The sequence below is a fragment of the Prionailurus bengalensis genome, chromosome D1, assembly GCF_016509475.1.
Source record: "Prionailurus bengalensis isolate Pbe53 chromosome D1, Fcat_Pben_1.1_paternal_pri, whole genome shotgun sequence".
NCBI lineage: Eukaryota > Metazoa > Chordata > Mammalia > Carnivora > Felidae > Prionailurus > Prionailurus bengalensis.
Window position 1 is genome coordinate 85,867,962 of NC_057346.1, and position 25,721 is coordinate 85,893,682.

Below are 25,721 nucleotides of genomic sequence, written 5' to 3' on the forward strand. Positions count from 1 at the left end.
ATCAACGTGATACATCACATTAACAAAAAAAGAGAGAAGAACCATATGATCCTGTCAATCGATGCAGAAAAGGCCTTCGACAAAATCCAGCACCCTTTCTTAATAAAAACCCTTGAGAAAGTCGGGATAGAAGGAACATACTTAAAGATCATAAAAGCCATTTATGAAAAGCCCACAGCTAACATCATCCTCAACGGGGAAAAACTGAAAGCTTTTTCCCTGAGATCAGGAACACGACAAGGATGCCCACTCTCACCGCTGCTGTTTAACATAGTGCTGGAAGTTCTAGCATCAGCAATCAGACAACAAAAGGAAATCAAAGGCATCCAAATTGGCAAAGATGAAGTCAAGCTTTCGCTTTTTGCAGATGACATGATATTATACATGGAAAATCCGATAGACTCCACCAAAAGTCTGCTAGAACTGATACAGGAATTCAGCAAAGTTGCAGGCTACAAAATCAATGTACAGAAATCAGTTGCATTCTTATACACTAACAATGAAGCAACAGAAAGACAAATAAAGAAACTGATCCCATTCACAATTGCACCAAGAAGCATAAAATACCTAGGAATAAATCTAACCAAAGATGTAAAGGATCTGTATGCTGAAAACTATAGAAAGCTTCTGAAGGAAATTGAAGAAGATTTAAAGAAATGGAAAGACATTCCCTGCTCATGGATTGGAAAAATAAATATTGTCAAAATGTCAATACTACCCAAAGCTATCTACACATTCAATGCAATCCCAATCAAAATTGCACCAGCATTCTTCTCGAAACTAGAACAAGCAATCCTAAAATTCATATGGAACCACAAAAGGCCCCGAATAGCCAAGGGAATTTTGAAGAAGAAGACCAAAGCAGGAGGCATCACAATCCCAGACTTTAGCCTCTACTACAAAGCTGTCATCATCAAGACAGCATGGTATTGGCACCAAAACAGACACATAGACCAATGGAATAGAATAGAAACCCCAGAACTAGACCCACAAACGTATGGCCAACTCATCTTTGACAAAGCAGGAAAGAACATCCAATGGAAAAAAGACAGCCTCTTTAACAAATGGTGCTGGGAGAACTGGACAGCAACATGCAGAAGGTTGAAACTAGACCACTTTCTCACACCATTCACAAAAATAAACTCAAAATGGATAAAGGACCTCAATGTGAGACAGGAAACCATCAAAACCTTAGAGGAGAAAGCAGGAAAAGACCTCTCTGACCTCAGCCGTAGCAATCTCTTACTCGACACATCCCCAAAGGCAAGGGAATTAAAAGCAAAAGTGAATTACTGGGACCTTATGAAGATAAAAAGCTTCTGCACAGCAAAGGAAACAACCACCAAAACTCAAAGGCAACCAACGGAATGGGAAAAGATATTCGCAAATGACATATCGGACAAAGGGCTAGTATCCAAAATCTATAAAGAGCTCACCAAACTCCACACCCGAAAAACAAATAACCCAGTGAAGAAATGGGCAGAAAACATGAATAGACACTTCTCTAAAGAAGACATCCGGATGGCCAACAGGCACATGAAAAGATGTTCAGCGTCGCTCCTTATCAGGGAAATACAAATCAAAACCACACTCAGGTATCACCTCACGCCAGTCAGAGTGGCCAAAATGAACAAATCAGGAGACTATAGATGCTGGAGAGGATGTGGAGAAACGGGAACCCTCTTGCACTGTTGGTGGGAATGCAAATTGGTGCAGCCGCTCTGGAAAGCAGTGTGGAGGTTCCTCAAAAAATTAAAAATAGACCTACCCTATGACCCAGCAATAGCACTGCTAGGAATTTATCCAAGGGATACAGGAGCACTGATGCATAGGGCCACTTGTACCCCAATGTTCATAGCAGCACTCTCAACAATAGCCAAATTATGGAAAGAGCCTAAATGTCCATCAACTGATGAATGGATAAAGAAATTGTGGTTTATATACACAATGGAATATTACATGGCAATGAGAAAAAATGAAATATGGCCTTTTGTAGCAACGTGGATGGAACTGGAGAGTGTGATGCTAAGTGAAATAAGCCATACAGAGAAAGACAGATACCATATGGTCTCACTCTTATGTGGATCCTGAGAAACTTAACAGGAACCCATGGGGGAGGGGAAGGAAAAAAAAAAAAAAAAAGAGGTTAGAATGGGAGAGAGCCAAAGCATAAGAGACTGTTAAAAACTGAGAACAAACTGAGGGTTGATGGGGGGTGGGAGGGAGGAGAGGGTGGGTGATGGGTATTGAGGAGGGCACCTTTTGGGATGAGCACTGGGTGTTGTATGGAAACCAATTTGTCAATAAATTTCAGAAAAAAAAAAATAAAGCACTTTAAACCAAAAAAAAAAAAAAAAAGAAATTGTGGTTTATATACAGAATGGAATACTACGTGGCAATGAGAAAAAATGAAATATGGCCTTTTGTAGCAACGTGGATGGAACTGGAGAGTGTGATGCTAAGTGAAATAAGCCATACAGAGAAAGACAGATACCATATGGTTTCACTCTTATGTGGATCCTGAGATACTTAACAGGAACCCATGGGGGAGGGGAAGGAAAAAAAAAAAGAGGTTAGAGTGGGAGAGAGCCAAAGCATAAGAGACTGTTAAAAACTGAGAACAAACTGAGGGTTGATGGGGGGTGGGAGGGAGGGGAGGATGGGTGATGGGTATTGAGGAGGGCACCTTTTGGGATGAGCACTGGGTGTTGTATGGAAACCAATTTGACAATAAATTTCATATATTAAAAAGAAAAAAAAACACAAAAGCATGAATTATTTGCTAGCTACCAATGTACAGTTGAGAATAATTAGAAAATTATAAATTATAAGAAAGGGAAAGGTAAAAACGAGAGCAGAGTAAAACTGGATGTTTATGTACCTGAATTTGGGAGGAGAAAAAAAAACATACACATAAGCCTTGGTCCTGTTCTTCTGTGTCTGTTGCTGGGAAGGTCAGTACTTATATAGGATAGAGTTATGTTCTTGGATACTAGGAGTCAGCTCTGTCTAGGTATATCTCAGAATAAAGTCCTCATGTGAGGGTACAGGCCAAAGAGCTAAAGGGATATTTTAGTACAGTCTCAAAATTCTACTTTTTATTTTTACGAAGATGAATTAGTTTTGGTCTTCCTATGACTCCCTCTGCACTAACAGAGAGCTTCACTCTGACTCAGGAATGTAGTGGAGTCAGAAACAGGACAAGGGGATAGCTAGGGTGAAACGGCATGAAGTTAGATAAAGGTTATTTTTAAAATGGTTTGACAGTTGATGCCTATGTCAAATTCCCTGCTTAGGAACAGAGCTAAAAGTGTATAGGCCTGGTTGAGTAGTGAGTAGGCTGGAGTTTTAACCAGTGTGCCAACAAATAACTACTCAAGGAAATGCTATTATCTTACTTTTCAAATTTAAATTGTATCAAACTCTCTAAATTTCTGAAATGTTGCAGGTCAGGAAATAATGGCTCAAATACATAATTCTAGAACACTAGAGAAATAAAGCTATTATTTTTACCAGTCTGGGTCCAATAAGGAGATATAAACTACATTGTAATTTGAACAGGAAAAAGTTTAATATAAACAATTAGTAGCAGGCTATTAGAGAGTCAGGAAATTGGCTAATAAGAGTTTAAGAGAACACTAAAGAATATATGAATAGCAGATAAAGGGAGCAGCCAGTACTGCAAGGCCTGAGATAGAATGTCCAAGGAAAAGTTCTGGCCACGGCTGACATCCAAACCACATAGAAAAGAGCACAACAATGGCTCACTAGATGGTGAATAAGTCCCTGAGTAAGTTCATCCACAGATTTCAGCAGCCTTTGGAGCTCCAAGGGAAGCTGTCCACAGGGAGGTGCCTAGCTGATGACACTCCACTATAGAGCCACCCATGAAGAACATGCTCAAGGAAACCATTCATAAGAAGGTACCCCACTGGCAGTCCTCTGCTGTGAAGCTGCCCGAGGCAGGTGCCTGGCAATAAATGGTAGATATGGAACAGAGAGGGAATACATTGATAACTGACATGCCCTGTGTTATAAGTTGAATTGTGTCCCCTCAAAAGTACACTGAAGCCTAATCCTTGATAACCGTGAATGTGACCTTATTTGGAAATAAGGTCTCTGCAGATGCAATCAAATTAATATTAGTGCTTTTGGGTAGGCCCTAAGCCAAAATGACTAGTGTCCTTAGAAGAGAAAAATTTGGACAGAGACACCCACAAGGAGGAAAATGGCATGTGAAGATTCAGATGCAGAGGGAGATGGCCGTGTGAAGATGGAGGCAGAGATTGGAGTTATGCTACCACGGTCAAGGAACGTCCAGGACTGCCAGTCAGTGGAAGCGGCCAGGAAGAATCCTCCCCAAGGGGATTCAAGTGGAGCACAGTGCTGCTGGCACCTTGATTTCCGACTTCTAGCCTCAAGAATTGGAGAGAATACAGTTGCTTAAGCCACCCAGTTTATGGTACTTTGTTACAGCAGCCCTTAAAAATTAATACGCGATGTATGTCCAGTTGCATTCATCTAAGTAATTTAGCATTTCTGAAATCAAAATGGTGGGATCCTAAGGCAAACACTAACAAATACCATGTGATTAATCTAAGTTTTGTCTTCCTTCAATATTGATGATTAACCAACATTTCATTTAGGCTTGGAATCATAGACAAGGAAGAAAATCTTGAGAACTGAAGGCCACTATCTTCATTTTATTAAAGTGAATTTTTATGTAAATATACCTACAGAAGAGTACGTAAATCATAAGTATACAATTCAATCCATTTTCACCTTGTGAATACCTGTTTAATTTACTACCTAGGTCAAGAAAGGGAACATCACAACACACCTGAAGATTTGTTGTTTTGCTTGGCATTAAAGTTTAAATAACTGCAATTACCCAGCGAGCATTCTCTTATATCTGGCTTCTTTGTAAATCATTGTATTTGTGATATTCATATATGTTGTTACGGGTAATTACAGTTTGTTTATAGGCATTGCTATCCTCCAGAGTCAGAAAACTAAGGCCTATGATCCGAATCTAACTGAACACCTGTTTCCGTAAATAAAATTTAATTGAAACAGAAACACACCCATTTATTTACATCTTGTCTATGGCTGCTTTCATGCTACAAAGGCAGGGTTGAGAAGTTGGAACAGGCATCATATGGCTCACAAAGCCCCATATATTTAGTATCTGGCCCTTTACAGAAGTTGTCCAACTCTGCTCTATATTATTCCATAGAATATATATATATATATGTATGTCACATATAGAATGTGACATATATATATATATGTCACAATTTATCCACTTAATTGCTAATGAGCATTTCCATAATCTCTACGCTGAGACTACTACAATTAGCACTGCTATTAACATTTTAGTAAATATCTTTTCCTTAAGATATGTAGTTATTTCTCTTTAGCATTAAACTAGTAGGGAATTACTAGGTTGTACAGACATGTTCAACTTTAGTAGCTGTTGCGAGATTTCCAAAGTGCCAATCTCCTCACTTTAATAAGAAAACTGATGTGGATATTGAAAAGATACCTGCACTCCCACGTCTACTGCGGCATTAGTCACAATCGCCAAGATATGGAAGCAACCTAAGTGCCAACTGATGAATGGATAAAGATGTGATATATACAATGGAATATTCATCAGCCGCAAGAGAGAAGGAAATCCTGCCATTTGCTGATATGGATGGACCTTGAGGCCATTATGCTAAGTGAGATTAGTCAAAGACAAACACTGCATGAAATCACTTATATGTGGAATCTAAAAAAGCTGAACTCAGAAGCAGAGAAAGGAATGTGGTGAGAGGGAGAGAGAATTGAGATGATATTTACCAGTGCAAATTTGCAACTATTAAATCAATAATTTCTGGAGACCTAATGCATAGCGTAGTGATTATAGTCAACAATAATGTATTACATACTTGAACGTTTTTAAAAGAGTTAATTTCCACAAAAAAGCATGATAATTATGTGATGTAATAGAGGTGTTAGCAAATGCTATGAAAATCATTTTGCAATATATAAAGTAATAAATCAACATGTGTAAACTTATGCAATGTTATATGTCAATTATACCTCAATAAAAAAATAAATTAAACTAAATCTAAAAATAATAGAGGGACACCTAGGTGGCTCAGTCGGTTGAGCATCCGACCTCAGCTCAGCTCATGATCTCGCGGTCTGTGAGTTCAAGCCCCACATTGGGCTCTGTGCTGGCAGCTCAGAACCTGGAGCCTGCTTCGAATCCCTCTCTCTCTGCTCCTGCCCTGCTCTCTCTCTCTTTCTCTCTCAAAAATAAACATTAAAAAAAAAGTTTTAAAAATAATAGGAAGAAAAAAAAAAAACGGTGCCCTGAAATGTTGGTTTGTATCATAGTGATGGATATCATAGTGATGGATTGGAAAGAATTATTTTTGGTTTTGGAAAACTTGTAATTTAAAGTCAAACAAAACCTCACAGGAAAGTATTGAGTTAAGTTATATTCTAAACTTCTGGGTACAGGGAAATCGTTGTGCATAAAAAGCATTTCTTGCTCTTAACAATAGGCACTGCGTTTATAAGAACCTGAGAACAGAAAATTTTAAGAATAAAAGCTGTGACTTACAAAGTCCTTACCTTAGAATAAATGCAGCTGTCAGTTCCAAACACCCACTTCTGAGAATTATCTCCTTTATGTCTGTAATAAAAATGTAATTTAGACACTGACAACTTTTCTCCACACTGAAACATTCTGTAGGTTTCAAATGAAAGGATCGTTTTCCATATCCAGGCAGGAAGAGGACTGCCCGTTCTCCCATTCATTCTACTATCATCACTGCTACCTCACCAACTGAAAACTTCCTTCCCTAAGACAGCCAATTTCTTTGGTACCCAAAGGAGTGGTGGTGGTGGCAGTGCTGTGTGAATTACCCAGGGCAACAGCGATTAAGAGTTTTAGAGAATAAACAGAATCAATAAAAATATTCTAGAAATTTCTGTTTCCAAAAGAGATCCTCTCTCTATAAGACAGAAAAAAAGTAAGCATAAGTAAGTATAAGGATTAAGAAGAGGGGATGGAAAAGGATACCATGGAAAATTAGGAACATCAGACACCTGTTTCGGAAATGACCAGAGAATTTTATTAAGGAATATCATATTTTTTAAACTAAATCTGAGTAAAAAAAGAAAAACTAAAATGTGATGAAGCTAATCGGGCCTAAATTAACTAATCATGTATTCATTAATATTTAGAAACCTTACAAAGGTAGGACAAATGAATTAAATTAAGTGTAATGGGATGTTAAACAAGACTTTTCCTACTGCCTCTGAGTTTTGACAGAAACATCAATGGTTAGGAATAAGAGGTGTCAGGTAATGCTGTATTCTAAAGCAAGGCGCTTTACGATCTGGGCAGAACATGCCAAGGCAGCAGTCCAAAACTGGCTCAGTATGCATTAATCTTTTGCTCACATCCAATTTATGTTAGAAAATGTGAAGAATTCCTGGGCATTTTGAGATAGATACTTGATAATAATGTAGGTTTCCAAGCCCCTATCTAAGGGGCCTTGATTCTGAAGGTCTGGACCCCCAACCCACAAAAGCTACATTAACAGGTATTACAAGTGATTCCAATCATAAGAACTCTAGGGAATTTGGATGTGTGTGGTCTACAGACCAGACTTTTAAAAACACTGAACTAGAAGAGTTGAGAGCAGTGGGGGAAGGAAAGACAACATCCTTATTATAAAAGAAGAACTGATTTGATGATAGAGTAAATGGGGTTGGGGTTAGAAAGAGGAGGCAAAGATAAGTCTCAGGTGTCAAATTTAGGTAAACTAGAAGAGAACATGACACTATTAAAATAAAGTGAAATTAGAATGGAGAAGAGAGGAACAGGAATGTGAGAAAATACGAAGAATTTTAAAACTTGGGTAAAATTATCTTATGAAACACCTTTCAAGGTCTAACTGATCCCTAAGCCAAGAATCGATTCTCAGGCTTTCAGCAAATGTAATTGCTGCTCAATTTCAGCTTTGGGTAGGGATGAGGAAGGTATTAGGGGTGTTAGTCTTTCTGGAGATCTTTTTATTTTGTAATTGATAAAGGAAAAGAGAAGCTTAAAAAAAAATTGGGGAGGAGCTCCTGGGTGGCTCAGTCAGTTGAGCATCTGACTCTTGATTTTGACTCTGGTCATGATGCCAGGTTGTGGGATCAAGCCCTGCATCATTCTCCCTGCTAAGTGCGGAGTCTGCTTAAGATTCTCCCTCTTCCTCTCTCCCCTGCTCACACTCTCTAAAATTAAAAAAAATATATTGACTTAGGGTCCTGGACTAAAATTTATGATTATAATAATAATATTCATTAACCAAGACAATAACACAAAGATTGAGAATTTTAAGGGAACAGTGATGAATACAGTGAGATACAGAGAAATGAGGTGAGCTGATCAAAAATCACAGAGCTAGGTAGTATCAAATAGGTACTAGAACCCAGAGCATGCGACTTTCAGCTGGACATCTTCTCAATTAGATTGGAAAACTACGACACAAATTACTTTGTGTTACTTGAAGATTAAAAATGGAACAGGGGCGCCTGGGTGACTCAGTCCATTGAGCGTCCGACTTTGGCTCAGGTCATGATCTCGCAGTCTGTGAGTTTGAGCCCCACGTTGGGCTCTGTGTTGACAGCTCAGAGTTTGGAGCCTGCTTCGGATTCTGTGTCTCCCTCTCTCTCTGACCCTCCCCTGCTCATGCTCTGTCTCTCTCTCTCTCTGTCAAAAATAAATAAACATTAAAAAAAAAATTTTAATGGAATAAATAGTTTAGGCTCATTAATTAGAATTTGATGCATAATCTTAGTGACCTAAAACATTTTGATATGAGGGGCACCTGGGTGGCCCCGTCAGTTAAGTATGTGAGTCTCAATTTTGGCTCAGGTCATGATCTCATGGTTTGTGAATTTGAGCCCCATGTCAGACTCTGGACTGACAGTGTGGAACCTGACTAGGATTCTCTCTCTCCCTCTCTTTCTGCCCCTGCCTCTCTTTCAAAAATAAATAAATAAACTTAAAAAAAAAAAACTTTGGTATGAACACAGTTTTTTATACAACTGTGATTATGTATTCACTAAATAGCTTCATACTATACAAATTCTCCTGAGGTGCTGAAAAACCTCATGTTTCAACCACTAAAAGAAGCAATAATAAAAACAACATTATTGCTGGTCTTTAAGGCTGTCAATCCCAATCTTACAACTACAGTCCTTTTAAAAATAATAAGTGGGGCTCCTGGGTGTCTCAGTCAGTTAAGTGACAAACTCTTCATTTCTGCTTAGGTCACGATCTCACAGTTAGTGAACTTGAGCCCCTAGTTGGGGCTTGCTTGGGATTCTCTCTCTCGCCCGCTCTCTCTGCCCCTCCCGTGCTCACGCTCTCTCTCTCTCGAAATAAATAAATAAACTTTAAAATAATAATAATAATAATAATAATAAGTGACTGCTGTAATGCTTTGATGGAAATGTGCTGGGTTTTGATAAAATTTAGATCATTTTAACGCAGAATAGCTGTAACTCAGAGCAACTTTATTGCTTACAGGCAATTCCTCCTGTTGCCTAAATTATTGTGAGCATATTTCTTCAAGATAAATAAAATGGAAAATGATAATTTTTCAAACTCTGAAATTGGTAATTAATATGCTGATGCTAACTGTCAAAAGCTGTAAAATTCAAAATGTTGTCTTTTAATTGAATTACAGTGTTGACTTGAGGATGAATGTGCTTACACAAACATAAACTACATAGGTTTCAGTTTTGATTTTCTGAATTTGTAGCATCTTTTTCTCAAATAATAATACAACAGGAGAGATGTTCACCAGTGTGAGGGTAGATACCACATGTGTCCTTAGAGCTGATCATAGTCGTGATAGGAGAATAAAGATATCTTTGAATAAATAGATATGTCAATAAAATGTTAAAATGTCATAACCCTAAACATTAATAATAAGGCCATTATGAAAAATGGTTTGAAATTAATATATGGCAGTTTAGGGATCTTCTCAGTGGGTAGCTAAAGAACATAAACTATAACTTGGATAAGAATAAATACAAATTTCCTAGCATTTCTCAAATTTTATCACAGCTCAAATTCTGCTCAAGAATTGCCTAGGAAATTTTGCAAACATGTAGTTTTATATCATATATAAGCCTTGTGAGCTTACTAGTAGTTTTTCTATCAGGAGTCTCTTTCTACATATATCTATAAATGTCACCTTTAAATTTTATTACCAAAGTTATAAAAAACAAACCTCTCATGTGGTGTCTATAGCAGGCAGGATGAGAAGATATCATTCTAATATATAATAACTTCTTTAAAAAATAAAATTCCTACAGGGGCACCTGGGTGGCTCAGTCAGTTAAGCATCTGACTCTTGTTTTGGCTCAGGTCATGATCTCACGGTTAGTAATATCGAGCCCCACGTCAGGCTCTATGCTGACAGCGTGGAGCCTGGTTGGAGTTTTCTCTCTCCCTATCTCTCTGCCCCTTCCCAGCTCTCTCTCTTTCTCTACCTCTCTCTCTCTCACTCACAAAGTAAATAAACATATGCAAAATAAAATTCCTACAAACAAAAGTTCATCCGTTCATTTTTCAAGACATTTTATATGTAAAGAAATCAAATTTAGATCCAATATGCAATGATGCTCATATGGGATTGAATTAGAAAATTCCATAGAATTTCCTCTTCTTGGTGAACTAGCAACAGCTAAAAAGATTTTTTATTTTTTAAATTTTTTTAACATTTATTTATTTTTAAGAAAGAGAGAGCACAAGCAGGGGAGAGGCAGAGAGAGAGAGGGAGACACAGAATCTGAAGCAGGCTCCAGGTCTGAGCTGTCAGTACAGAGCATGACCGTGGGGCTGGAACTCATGAACTGTGAGATCATGACCTGCGCTGAAGTCAGATGCTTAACTGACTGAGCCACCCAGGTGCCCCTAAAAAGATTTTTTTACAGAGAAACAAAAACAGAACTTAAAACTAGTAATAACAATACCAATAATTACAAAAAGAGAGGAAAATGAAGAAGCAGTATTTCATCCAAGAATCAAAGTCATAAATATCATGACGTGTGCTGGACTAAGGTTGAGAGACTTACAATCCAGTCCTGGATCTGACATTAACTAGATTAGATACATGACCTTTCTAGATCATTTAGTTTCTAGTAGACTTGGAATTTCATTTCATTTCATTTCATTTTAATTTTAGAGAGAGAGCATGAGCTGGGCAGAGGGACAGAGGGAGAGAGAGAGAATTCCAAGCAGGCTTCATGTTCAGTGCAGAGTCTGATGCGGGGCTCAATCCCACAACCCTGGGATCCTGACCTGAGCCAAAATCAAGAGTCAGATACTCAACCAACTGAGCCACCCAGGCGCCCCTGGGCTTTGGATTTCTTATAAGATAATGATATTATTATTATTATTATTATTATTATTATTATTATTATTATCACAACCACCACCATCACGACTATTACTACTTCTACTAGTAAAGAAGGTTTTGTAATAGATGCTCTTTAGAATCCTTCCTCGTCTGAAAGCATATGACTTCCAAGACAAGTTACATACTCTCTCTCCTTTCACAAGTAAGGAAATAACTATCTGCCCTGGGAAGCTTACTCATTGTAACTCATTGAGTATGCACATGCATTATACTATTCCTATTGAGAATCTATAAAACGTGTGTACACACAGACACACACACACACACACACACACACACACACACACACACACTTTTTTCTTTGAAATATGCCATTTTTCAGAGGGTAGAGGCAAGAAGGCAGCCCATAACCGACAGTTCAGTTAGGGGAAATTTCCTAGGCTAAAATTCATTATTTCCCAGTTGACTGTAAGAAGGACCACCATCATGCTTCACAATTACAAATCTATTTTCCCAGACAGCTTCCAACAGCTCTGGTGTCTTCCAATCTTATCAGGATCAAAAGTAGGATCCACAGAGAACAGACAAAGGGATTTCCCCTCCATGATTCTTAACACAGTAGGAGTAGAGATAAGAAATTTCATCCATCAATCCAATTGTGAAGTTACACATAGACAATTTTCTATTTGATGTTGACATTTCTAATAGTGTTATCTATATGTTTGAATATCACTTACATGTCCGATGCATGGCAAATGGTCCTTTCTATATTGTGCAGTTTGTCATTCTGCTTTATTCTAACTCTTAGCCTCCTAAAAGTTCAAGACTTGACCAAAGAGATGATTTTCAACCTCTCTGATTACCTGGTAACCTGCTGTCTGTTTACTTGTCTTTTCATCTCTGCACCTAGCACTACACAGCTACACTTGAGGGTTGTAGTTAATGGTGTCTTTAGAGTAGTGTTTGTTTAACCTAGTCTAGATTAATGTTGGCTAGTTATCATTCCATTTCCAGCAAGGCCTAAGTTGGGGGGGGAGGAGTAGATCCAAAACACCATAACTGAAAGACTAACACTGAAATAAGGAAGGTAGTAAAGATTATCAGACAGGTAATAGAAATGAATAAACCAGGCTAGAGCTAGTGTGAGGGCTATTACTGGGAACAGTGGAGAATATAGAAAATCAGAAGGTATATGTTCCATCTGAATTTGTCCCTGCATGACCGGTGTCATGAGATGATGAAAGTCCAATACTGCCCATTCTTGTGATTGTTTTTGCAAGAAAACACAGAAATATGTAATTTTTGTGTGTCAAATCTCCCTATTTCTATAGGCTCACAAATAATTTAAAATATTAGAATAATGTGCAGCCAAACAAAATCTATGGGTCCCTTGTTTGTTATCTCCATAATCTAACCTCTGTGTCCACATGGCGGTATGGGTGTGTGTGTGTATATGTGTTGCTTTAATTAATTTGTGAATTTAACACTAAACTCCAGATCCTCCATATTCACATTCTTTAAAGATGAAGCAAAATAAAGATTAAATGGTGGCCTTATTAAAGGACTTTGATGCAACTGGTTTGTAAGATGTCCAAAATATCTTTTAAAAAGAAGCAGCTTTGACTTTAAGATTTATGATTTTTATAATTTTCTATGATTTTCAGATCACTTGGTAATGACATCATTGATCTGCCTTTCATCCACTCATGGCCAGATGCACATCACAGAAAAAATATTAAATACAATATTGCAAGCATTTGCTATATTGAATAAGAATAAGATGAGTGACACCAAATGAGACATAACCGACCTAATGAGGCATGATATGTTTACAATATTCTCTATGAATTGTCAGGTTGCTACTTTTAGTGCTAGTTCTATGATTTTTTTACTTGAAAGACTGTATCTTGACTCATAGCTTTTGTTAAGATAAGTATAAGATATTATACTACTTAGGAGAAAAGGAAAAAAAATTGTCTCTAGAAGTTGTATGAGGATATTTACATTATTTAAAATAAAATATGGTTTGTGTTTAAAAAAAATAATAAGCCACACAGGCACTTCAGATACTCTGGAAAAGATAAATATACTTGAAAGTATCAGAGGTGAGGTAAACACTAAAAATCTTGGTCCCTCTGCTTTCTAAAAAACAAAATGTAGCTTCACAGTTAGTGAGAACTTCTGGTTTTCCAAATTTTCTACTATTTGCTTCCATTTTGCAATAGATTTTGCTTCTCAGATAAAAATCAGGTTGCATTAATATAAAGGGAAATAATCTCCATTTGCATAGGAATTCTCCCTTCTCCCCCCACTCCTGCCCATCCTGCCTTTCTCCTTCTCTCCCTCTCTCTTCTTTCCTTCCTTCCTGAATTAAACCAAATTTTTTCTTGTAAGTGGAGATTTAAATTTTGTTTAATGTTTATTTATTTTTGAGAGAGACAGACAGAGTATGAGCAGGGAAGGGGCAGAGAGAGAGGGAGACACAAAATCCAAAGCAGGTTCCAAGCTCTGAGCTGTCAGCACAGAGCCTGACGTGGGGCTCGAACTCACGAACTGCAAGATCATGACCTGAGCTGAAGTTGGACACTCAATAGACTGAGCCACCCAGGTGCCCTAGAGATTTTTTTCAAGTTAAACATAATACAATTTTTTTAAATTATTATCTCTTTTCTCACTCAAGCTCTCTTCTCTCTAGGCAACGAGGATATCAAGTTTGTGGCTTCAGTCTTACTGAATTCTGTGACCATCCTGGCCAGAGTAGGAAGTAAACCTCAGTGGGGTAAGGCCAGATCAGCACTAATTTCAGTATCCAATAAGCCCAGGGAAACCTCTGGGCATGAATAGCATGTTCTTCAAGCTATATATAACCTTTCCAAACACCTACCATTTTGACTGAGACCACTGATAAATTCTTCCACTGAGAGTGGTCTTCCCTCACCATTTCCTTCTAAAGTAAGCACTTAGTCATTCTTTACCCACCATTTTGCTTTTTTTGTTTGTTCCCTAGTTTGTCTTTTTGTACTTTTAAAAAACAGCTTTTTTGATAAATAACTGACATACAATATTGTAAAATATTGCACAACTAACGGGCACATATTTGAAGTGTAAAATTTCACAAGTTTTGAAACATGTACATACCTATTAAAACATCACAACAATCAGGACAATGAACATACCCATGTCCATCTCTCCCCAAAAAATCACCCCCAAAGTTTCCTTGTGCCCTCTTTTAATCTCATTCTCCTACCCCTCCCCACCTTCCTATCTCCAGGCAAGCACTATTCTACTTTCTAGATTAGTTACCATTTTCTAAGATTTTACATAAATGTAATGAAACAATATACTCTCCCTTCATGATTTCGCTCCTTCCCCTCAATATAATTACTTTGAGATTCACTGATGCGTGTATCAAGAGTTGGTTCCTTTTTATTGCTGAGTAATATTTTATCATATAGATATGCCACAATTTATTATCTATTCACTTATGGATGTACACTTGGGTTGTTTCCAGTTTTCACTTCTGGCTTTAGAAATAAAGCTGCTGTGAACATTCATGTACAAGTTCTTTGAAAGGATATCTACTTTCATTTCTCTTGATTGAATTTCCAGAGTGGAATGGCTTGGCAATAAGGTAGATATATGTTTATACCTGAAACATGTATATATCTGCATATGAACATGTATATATGTATATGTTTTAGGAAAGTAGCAACTCTTCTAAAATGACAACCATTTTATATTTCTGCCAAGTAGGTATGAGTATTGTAGTTGCTTCACATCTTCCCAACTCTTGGTATGGTCAGTCTTTTAAACATTAGACATTCTACTGTATATTTAGTGGTACTTCATTGCAGGTTAACCTTGCATTCAAATAATGATTAACAACTTTTCATAGGCCAACTGTATCTCTTACTTGTTAAAGCATTTGTCCAAATCATTTATCTGCCCATGTTTTCTTGAGTTGTGTGTGTATTCTGCAAATATACATTATTTGCAAATATTTTTTTCTTTGTGTGTAGCCTGTCTTGTCAATATTTTAACAGTATCTTTCAAAGAGCAGAAATTCTTAATTTTAATGGAGTCCAATTTATCAATTTATATCCTTGTGGATCATGCTTTTGGAGTCATGTCTAAGAAAGTTTTGACTAATACAAGATCATAAACATTTTCTTCTATTTTCATCTACAATATGTATAGTTTTAAGGTTTTATATTTACGTCTATGATCCATGTTGAGTTAATTACTATATATATGGTGGGAGAGGCATGGATCAAGTTATTTTTTATTTTTATATTTTGCATATGTATATTCAATTGTTCCACCACCGTTTGTCAAAAACATTCTTTCTCCAGTGAATCTACCACTTTCATCAAAAATCAATTGATCATATATGTGTCGATCTATTTAGGGATACTCCATTCTGTTTCATCAATGTAATGGTCTACTTTGGTGCCAATAGCACACTCTTTTAATAACTATAGTTTTATAATTAGCCTGAGGTCAGGCAAAATAGTTCTTCCAGCTTTGTTCTTCTTTAACAAAATTGTTTTGCCTATTTTAGATCCTTTGCATTTCTGTATGAATTTTTAAATCAACTTGATAATTTCTATTAAAAAAACCTGCCAGGGTTTTGATTGAGATTGCATTTAAATATATGGAGGAGAAGGGCCCCTGGGTGTCTCAGGTGTTTAGGTGTCTGACTTCAGTTCAGCCATATCTCTTGGTCCATGGGTTCAAGCACCACATGGGGTTCTCTGCTATCAGCTCAGAGCCCCCTTCAGATCCCCTGTTCCCCTCTCTCTCTCTGCCCCTCCTCCTCTCTCTGCTCCTCCCCCTCCCCCATGCAGACACTTTCTCTCTCTCAAAAATAAATAAACATTAAAAACAAATAATAAATATATGGAGGAGAATGGACATCATGATGATATTGAGTCTTCTAATCTATGAACACAGTATATCCTAGCATCTTTTAGTTTTTTTAATTTCATTTAGCAATGTTTTGTAGTTTTCAGTGCAGAAGTCATACACATATTTTGTCTGATTTATCCTTAAATATGTCATACCTTTGATGTTACTCTAAATGGTGTTTTTAAATTTTAATTTCCAAAATTGCTTGTTACCAGTATATAAGAATACAACCAATATATGTATATTGATCTCAAGTCCTCAAACTTGCTAAACTCATTTATTAGTTCTAGAAACTTCTTGTATATTTCATAGGATTTTCTACATAGCAATCATGTTTTCTGAAAATAAAGATAGTTTAACTTCTTCAGTTCATATCTAGATGTCTTTTATTTCTTTTCCTTTTCTTGTTACACTGGCTAAAAGTTCCAATGCAATGCTGAATAGAGCGGAGTGGACAACTTGGTTTTTTTCCTCATGTTTCTTGTGCTTGGAAGTTTTTGAATTTCTTGGATCTGTGGGTTATAGTTTTCACAAAATTTGGAAATTTTTCAACTATCATTTCTTCCAATATTTTTTTGTTCCCTGTGTCTTCCTCCAGAGACTCTGATTACTCACAAAACAGGCATTATAAAATTTCTCATATCTTACTGATAGACTGTTCTCTGAGAAAATAGGCAACAACCTCTTTGACCTTGGCCACGGCAACTTCTTACTTGACACGTCTCTGAAGGCAAGGGAAATAAAGGCAAAAATGAACCATTGGGACCTCATCAATATAAAAAGCTCCTGCACAGCAAAGGAAACAATCGACAAACTAAAAGGCAACCAACAAAAATGGGAGAAGATATTTGCAAGTGACATATCATATAAAGGGTTAGTATCAAAAATCTATAAAGAACTTATCAAAATCAACACCCAAGAAAAATAAATAATACAGTGAAGAAATGGGCAGAAGAAACAAATAGACACTTTCCGAAAGAAGACAGCCAATGCCTAACAGACACATGAGAAGATGCTGAACATTGCTCATGATAAGGGAAATACAAATCAAAACCACACTGAGATAACCACCTCACACCAGTCAGAGTAACAACTCAGGAAACAACAGATGTTGGTGAGGATGTGGAGTAAAGGGAACCCTCTTGCACTGTTGGTGGGAATGCAAACTGGTGCAGCTACTCTGGAAAACAATGTGTAGATTCTTCAAAAAATTAAAAATAGAATTACCCTACAATCCAGCAATAGCACTACTAGGAATTTATCCAAAGCATACAGGAGTGCTGATTCATAGGGGCACATGTACCCCAATGTTTATAGCAGCACTACCAACCATAGCCAAATTATGGAAAGAGCCCAAATGTCCATCAACTGATGAATGGACACATCACACACACATATCACACATCACACACACACACACACACACATATACATACACACACACATACATACAATGGAGTATCACTCAGCAATCAAAAAGAATGAAATCTTGCCATTTGCAACAACATGGATGGAACTGGAGGGTATTATGCTAAGTGAAATAAGCCAGTCAGAGAAAGACAGATATCATATGCTTTCACTCATATGTGGAATTTGAGAAACTTAACAGAAGACCATGAGGGAAGAAAAAAAAAGTTACAAACAGAGAGGAAGGCAAACCATAAGAGACACTTAAATACAGAGAACAAACTGAGGGTTGATGGGGGGGAATGGGTGACAGGCATTGAGGAGGGCACTTGTTGGGATGAGCCAACAAGTATTTGGGTATTTTATGCAACTGGGTATTTTATGCAAGTGATGAATCACAGGAATCTACTCCTGAAGCCAAGAGAACACTGTATACACCTGTATACACTGTATATTAGCTAACTTGACAATAAATTATACCTAATTTTTTTTCTTTCTGGCTTTCATTGTAAATAGTTTGTATTGCTATCTGCTCAAGATCACGAATATATTCTTCAACAATGTCTAATCTTCCACTAGTCACAGCATATTTTTCATTTCATATACTGCAGTTTTCATCTCTAGAAATTTGATTTGAGTCTTTTTCTATCTTCCAAGTCTATATTTAACATGTTCCATCTTTTCTTTAGCTTCTTAAATATATGGAATACAATTATAACAACTGTTTTAATGTCGTGTGCATTAATTCTATATTTTATGTCATTTCTGGGCCAGTTACAATTGATTGACTTTATTATAACGATGGACAACGTCAGCTGAAGCATCTCTGGTTCCATGGTCAGTGGTTCGGACTTGTCATTATCACTAGAAGATGATTCTTGGTTTGTCTCCAGTTTACAGCACTGATTCTGCCCCAGAAATCTTGTTATCCACTTCACATACAACACCACATCAAATTGGGAATTGCTTTGGGCTTGTGTGACCCTCCTTAGAAACCATATGTTTAGCACCCTAATAGCACAGCTAGTTTGCTATGATGCTATGATGCCAGCATACTGTCTCCGTCTCCCTTCTGCCTAGGTTTCTTAATTAATATTACCTACTCCTCCACTGAGGTATTTACTACCACACATGGCACTCATTAGCAATTTCTTGATTGGGTTTTGATCTATACACAGTGTCACCTTGTGGCTAAGAGTGGGTTATAGTGTCTGACTGCCTGAGTTTGCATTCTTCTCCAACCAGTTAGTAGGCATGACCTTGAGTAAGTGATTACTCTGTACTTCATTTTCCTCATCTGTAATAATAATAATAATGATAGCTACCTTATCCAGTTGTTATTAGGATTAAATGTGACAATAAAATATAAAGGAATTAGAAGAGTGTCTGGTTCAGAATTTGTTGTTGTTAGAATAAGAAATAAGCTAAGATTTACACCAGGGAATCTGACTCTGTAGACCACATAACACTTAACCTTTATGTGATATTCTAATACCTGCTGGACAATCTGCTCTGTCTATTAAAGAAAATATCCCTTCTTATTTGTGGTTGGGCTGGTGTCTTTGGTGCCTAAGTATCCCAGCTCTGGTTTCAGCCCAAAGCACATTTTATCCACCCAAAAGTAGTTGGATAATAGTTTTCTAAGTCCTGAAGCACAGTAGGACTTGTTTTTGTCAATTCTAGGTGAAACTGAAAGACAAATGAGCAAGAAAAAAAGTTTCTAGGAAATAATATTTCTATACTGTTGGTTCCTCATTCCTAATTTTTTCTAAATGTGTTTTCATTTTGATTTTGACTTTCCTAAGTCAGCAAAAACAAATAAAAAGGAGACTTGAGGCCTTACAAATCAGCAATTTCTGTCTCCTCAATTTTCTTTCATAGTTCAATATTTCATATTCAGAAGATTTAGAAAAGGTTAAGAATACACACAGAACATTAAATATTTAAATTAACAACCAATATAGATATAAAGAAATGAGTTCCAATAATTATAGAGTAGAGCGGCAGCTTGTCTACAACATGGATACATGTTGAATGCCAACATTTCGCTTTTGAAAATACCTAAGAAATGCTACCAAACTAAGTAGCATACATTTACAAGCTTATTTTACATAGGAAATTAATATTGATATTATGAACACAAATTTAAACACCTAATGAATATTCCATCTAAGCTGGAAGGCATCATGATTTGACTGCTCAGAAATCTTGAAATTAACATTCATTATTTTGAGCCAAATAGCTCATAAGCATTACCTTTTCTGTAGGATTAATTTGTACCCTTCTAGTGATGTTCCCTCGGCAGGCTTGACTGTGATTGGATGACCAATAGCCAGGCAGCCCTGTGTTATCGCCCGGCTCAGGATCATTCCAGTCTTCCAATGAATAGAAAGGGGGGAGAAAGGTCTAAATAAGTTAAAAGAACCAGAAAATTCAACAATGTGTCACAACTAGTGAGGTCATTATGCCTGGATAAGCCCGGATATTAACAGTTGCTGAAAGTGAAACACTACCCACAAGTTAGCAGTCAGCGAGCCCTGCTCAGAATCAGTGATCTTCTGTCCAACAAGGGTGGCATTTTACAGTTCAGCGCAAAATAAAACAGACCTTGATATCTTCATTTGTCCTTTTTTTCTGTGCATATTTCACAGGGCAGCAATTTGGGGTCCATCATGTGTCACTTGTTAGAGTTATGACTACAGAGCTTATGTGAAATATGTATGCACAGAAAAAAAAAAAAGAGCAGTGAACTGAAAAGATTGAAACAAATCCTTAACCTTTGTATGAGTTTAAAGTTTTACTCTGGGTCTAAATACCATGGGTTAAACATTTTTAGGTGGTTTGTGAACTACTTTTGCTTTAAATGTTAAGATACTCTGAATAGGAAATTAAGAATATTGTTTAAATGGCCATTTGACAATTTTCTGATTTGAGAATCAACAACACATTTTATTTCATTTTTTTTCAATATATGAAATTTATTGTCAAATTGGTTTCCATACAACACCCAGTGCTCATCCCAAAGGTGCCCTCCTCAATACCCATCACCCACCCTCCCCTCCCTCCTACCCCCCATCAACCCTCAGTTTGTTCTCAGTTTTTAAGTCTCTTATGCTTTGGCTCTCTCCCACTCTAACCTCTTTTTTTTTCCTTCCCCTCCCCCATGGGTTTCTGTTAAGTTTCTCAGGATCCATATAAAAGTGAAAACATATGGTATCTGTCTTTCTCTGTATGGCTTATTTCACTTAGCATCACACTCTCCAGTTCCATCCACGTTGCTACAAAGGGCCATATTTCGTTCTTTCTCATTGTCACGTAGTACTCCATTGTGTATATAAACCACAATTTCTTTATCCATTCATCAGTTGATGGACATTTAGGCTCTTTCCATAATTTGGCTATTGTTGAGAGTGCTGCTATAAACATTGGTGTACAAGTGCCCCTATGCATCAGTACTCCTGCATCCCTTGGGTAAATTCCTAGCAGTGCTATTACTGAGTCATAGGGTAGGTCTATTTTTAATTTTTTGAGGAACCTCCACACTGTTTTTCAGAGTGGCTGCACCAGTTTGCATTCCCACCAACAGTGCAAGAGGGTTCCCATTTCTCCACATCCTCTCCAGCATCTATAGTCTCCTGATTTGTTCATTTTGGCCACTCTGACTGGTGTGAGGTGATATCTGAGTGTGGTTTTGATTTGTATTTCCCTGATGAGGAGTGATGTCAACAACACATTTTAAATGAGTGACAACCACTAAGGGTTTCTGGCATGCAAAATTGTCTATCCTAACAGGTAAAAATACATATTTTGGAAAAAGGGAGAGACCATTCAATCTAAAAAGATTTTCAAACTTGTTTTATATTTAGCATGTAACTTTTATTTCTCATGGTTTTGCTGTGTGGTAAAAAAAAACAGATGATAACTTGGGAAAAGTATTCTTTAAAATTTTGGTTTTAGTAAGCACTGGATTGAATCCTCATTTGAACATGTTTGTCTATATTGAAAGAAACCTGCTTTGGATGGGGAAAAAGAAACATTTGTTAAGCACTTTCTGTATACCAAACACTACGCTTGAATTTCACACATGCTTTCTTATTAATCATCATAGCAACTGTGCAAGATAGATAAGACTATTTTATAGAGAAGGAAACAGTGGTTCCGTGCAGCTAAGTAACTTTCTCAAGGTCTCAAGAATAAAAAGGATTCTAATTCCAATCTATCTAACTCCAAAATCCATACTCTTTTTAGTAAGCATTTCGATTATTTTTGAGGAAATTTTAGACAAGTACAGGTTTTTTGCTATCATAAAATTCTATAAACAGATACCATGGAATTACAGAATCTGAGGTCTAGAAAAGAACTTTCCATACCAACTCGTCCAACTCTTTTCAGATAAGACTGAAGCCCAGATACAGTTGTGGCTTACCTGAGGTCACACAAGGGTTCAGTGGCAATGCTAAAACCAAAACACTTCCATAAATTGATCAAATATAGAGCACCATTCTCTATTACAGTAAAAAGGCATGCGTTTTGAAGTCAGACAGACCAAGAATCTTTCTTCTGCTACTTACTAGTCTTAGTTTATTCAGCTGTATAATGTATGAGATTAAATAAGATAATAAATATGTAGACGATGCCTAACATATAGCAGATGTTTAACAAAATGGCAAATATTGTTATTAAACCTGAAGCAAAATACAACTTAAAAGGGGGTTTCCAAGTTGGAAGTAGATTGAGGAAATATCTCATCTAATCTCATTCTGCCTTGATATATGAAATGAGTATTTCTTGGTTCCTTTGTATCTTAATTGCTCTATACATTTGTTTTTAGGTCTCAGAGAATCAAAAATTAACATTAAGAGCAATCCCAAATTTCATTTGAGAAAATTGTTTCAGTCCTCCCCCCCCCCCCGACTCCAACACAGTACCAGCAAGCTTGCCTGAGTGACTCTGCACCCATAGAAGTGCTAAGAAAAGGCCAAAATAATCTATAGTGAGGGGGCAAAAGAAGACAAAAGAAGGGTAGATAAAAGCTGCACTTGGGGCGCCAGGGTGGTGCAGTCGGTTAAGCGTCCGACTTCAGCCAGGTCACGATCTCGCGGTCCGTGAGTTCGAGCCCCGCGTCAGGCTCTGGGCTGATGGTTCAGAGCCTGGAGCCTGTTTCCGATTCTGTGTCTCCCTCTCTCTCTGCCCCTCCCCTGTTCATGCTCTGTCTCTCTCTGTCCCAAAAATAAATAAACGTTGAAAAAAATTTAAAAAAAAAAAAGCTGCACCATCTCTTTATGGGCATAAATATTTGATGGCAATTACAAAACATATTTCAATAGTAAGAGGAGAGGGGAGGGCAGTTACATGTTCTCAATTTAAATCAGATACAGTAATAGTAAAGTTAAAAAATTAAATAGTGTCAATACATAGGTATAAAATGTGTTAGTCATTGTTCACATTTTATACTCAGGGATTTCTCTTAAAATTATCCTTATGAAGACCATACACTATCATTATACAGTGCTAATTCACCAGGCTCCATGAAGCTCAGCAATGTAGATGAAGGAGTGGAACTAAATGACATCACACAAATCTCATAAAAATGGTGAGTCTGTGGACTATACATAAGCTCTAAGCTGAGTTTAAATACACTCTGCATATGAACTAACCACCACATCTGAAAGTGGATTGAATGCCCACATGGGGATCTACAGAAGCCCTCTGCACCAGACACACCAAGGGCAGAGAGGTAGCATTCATAACAGTCAACAATTTATCATGCTTTCACTTGCATGCTTTTGTGCATGAAGGCACCAGGATCTAGAGACGCACTGTGATCAGGGAGCATGGGAAGTCACTCAGCGAGAGCAGACACTTTTGGGTACCTTCGTGATCAGCCAAACACTAGCTGCAGGCCACAGGGTTGATGGAGCCATCTGACTTCCACTGCTTACTTCCCTGCTTGAGGAGCTCCGCTTTCTGATGGAAACAGAGGCATGAAGGACAATATTGGGATCCGCCTATACCATGAAAAGAAGTACGCATTGTTAAACTCACAGTCTGAAAGTTCACCCTCTTCAACACACTCACCCAAAATGGGTTATCCTAAGACATTATGTTTCTGATTGAGAAGGTCTCTTTGGAAACAATAGTGCTCAATTCCATTTAATTCAATTCAATTAATATTTGTTGTGCATCAGCTCTGATATGCAAGGCACTAGACTGTGTGGTGTGGGATATGATACAGTATTTTTCCTGCCCTAGAGAAACTTGTAACAGAAGAGTCAATAACACACACACACACACACACACACACACACACACACACGGGCAGAAATAATGGATTGCAGAATGGGGACATCAAAGGAGAGCAGTTAAAAGGCTCCACAATCTCCTTAGAATAAAGGGATATGAGTTGAGAATTTAGTGATAGTTGTGAGGATGGATAGGAGGGGACCAACTGGTAACACACAGTATCTGTGCTTCCCATATTTGTTATCAGATTACATACATCAAACATATGATATACCTTCTAGCGTTTCTCACCCAGACTTGATTGTAAAATTAATAGACATTCACATCACCTGTATATCACTAAATATTTAGTAAACTTTCCACTAACTTATATGATCACTTTTCCTGAGTAATCATACTAAATTTTTAAGTACCAATATTTGTTTGTATAGGATTATGGGAATATGTCAGTTTTGCTTTAAGCCAAATAAATGATGGTGCTTCAATAACAATTTAAGTTATTTTCTAACACTAGAAAGCATATTCTAAATCTGTGCTAATACTAGATATTTGTTGAGTAGCAACTGATTCTTAAAATACAAAAATTAAATGACAATTTAAAAGGTAATATTTACAAATGCAATCAGGCAATAGCAAAAGGGTATAGCTAATATATTTGACAATTATTCTATAATGGAAGATAGTTACTCCTCAAGAGAATAAAATGTCTTCTGAGTCCCATAAGTGAAAATAAAATTTTAAAAATACAGCAACCACACGACATAACCAGATTTGACTTGCAGCTCTTTGTGTATTCCCCAGTTAGCCAGTAGTGGCTGGATTCTGGAGGGGAATCCCCCACGGTTTCTGAACAATGATAAACTATATTCTACTAATCCACCCGCCACAGGACTCAGCATTTAAAGTAGCACTCTTACTCAACCTCCTAACTCCAAGTTGCCATCACACTCCAAACTCTCCTCTGCAACTGGGAAGAAGATTGTTTTGACTGGAATTAGTCAGACAGAAGAACCGTACTGCCAACTGCTTCTTTGTACAGCACCTGCTGCCAGCGCCTAAATTCTTGTTATCTCCACAACATGGTTTAATCTTTTAACAGTTGGCTTATTGGTGAAGAGCGAAGGGGTCCTTTGTGTCTGTCTTGGGTTGGCACCTAGTATTAACACCATGCTGTTCTTCGAGAGATATTTTGCTGGACAGTTCCCAAGTGATTCTACATAGACCAGACACAGCCAGACCCACTCACTCAGCTTCATTGCCTGTTATTAAAAGAAAAAAATCTTGCCAAGAGAGGGGTTCTGATACGTTTAAAATTGACAATAGCCATTAAATTTCAATTTGTGACTTCGCCTTCTTTTCTCTTTTTAGTTTAATTGGATAGTTTAGCTTTAGACCGGACATTTATGAAGGTGGGGAAAATAAAAACTGAAAACTGCAATTCATAAAAGTGCTCTGACAACCTGCAACATGGTATACATGTGTGTGCTTGCACATACACACGTATGCATATAACAGCATTTATGTTGAGACTGTTTTCTAAATACATACCATCACATATGTCATTAGGAAACTGCTTCTTTGTTTTGAATCTCTCTCTCTTGCCATAGATCGATACATAGATAGATAGATAGATAGATAGATAGATAGATAGATAGATAGATAGATAGATGTATCTCCCTCTAAATGACCATTATGATTTTGGTTGTCTGAATAAACTGTGCTGATATGGAAGCTGCCAGT

General features: G+C 37.2%; 1 protein-coding gene across 1 annotated transcript in view; it reads right to left on the reverse strand.

Moving 5' to 3' along the window:
- DCDC1 (doublecortin domain containing 1) overlaps nt 1–25,721 on the reverse strand; it is a 309,876-nt gene that overhangs the window by 10,927 nt on the left and 273,228 nt on the right. The window contains exons 17-19 of the mRNA XM_043582274.1: nt 23,612–23,746; nt 19,995–20,113; nt 6,628–6,688 (exon numbers count right to left, since the gene is read on the reverse strand). Of these exons, the coding sequence (XP_043438209.1) occupies nt 6,628–6,688; nt 19,995–20,113; nt 23,612–23,746 (315 nt within the window). The remainder of the gene's footprint in view (nt 1–6,627; nt 6,689–19,994; nt 20,114–23,611; nt 23,747–25,721) is intronic.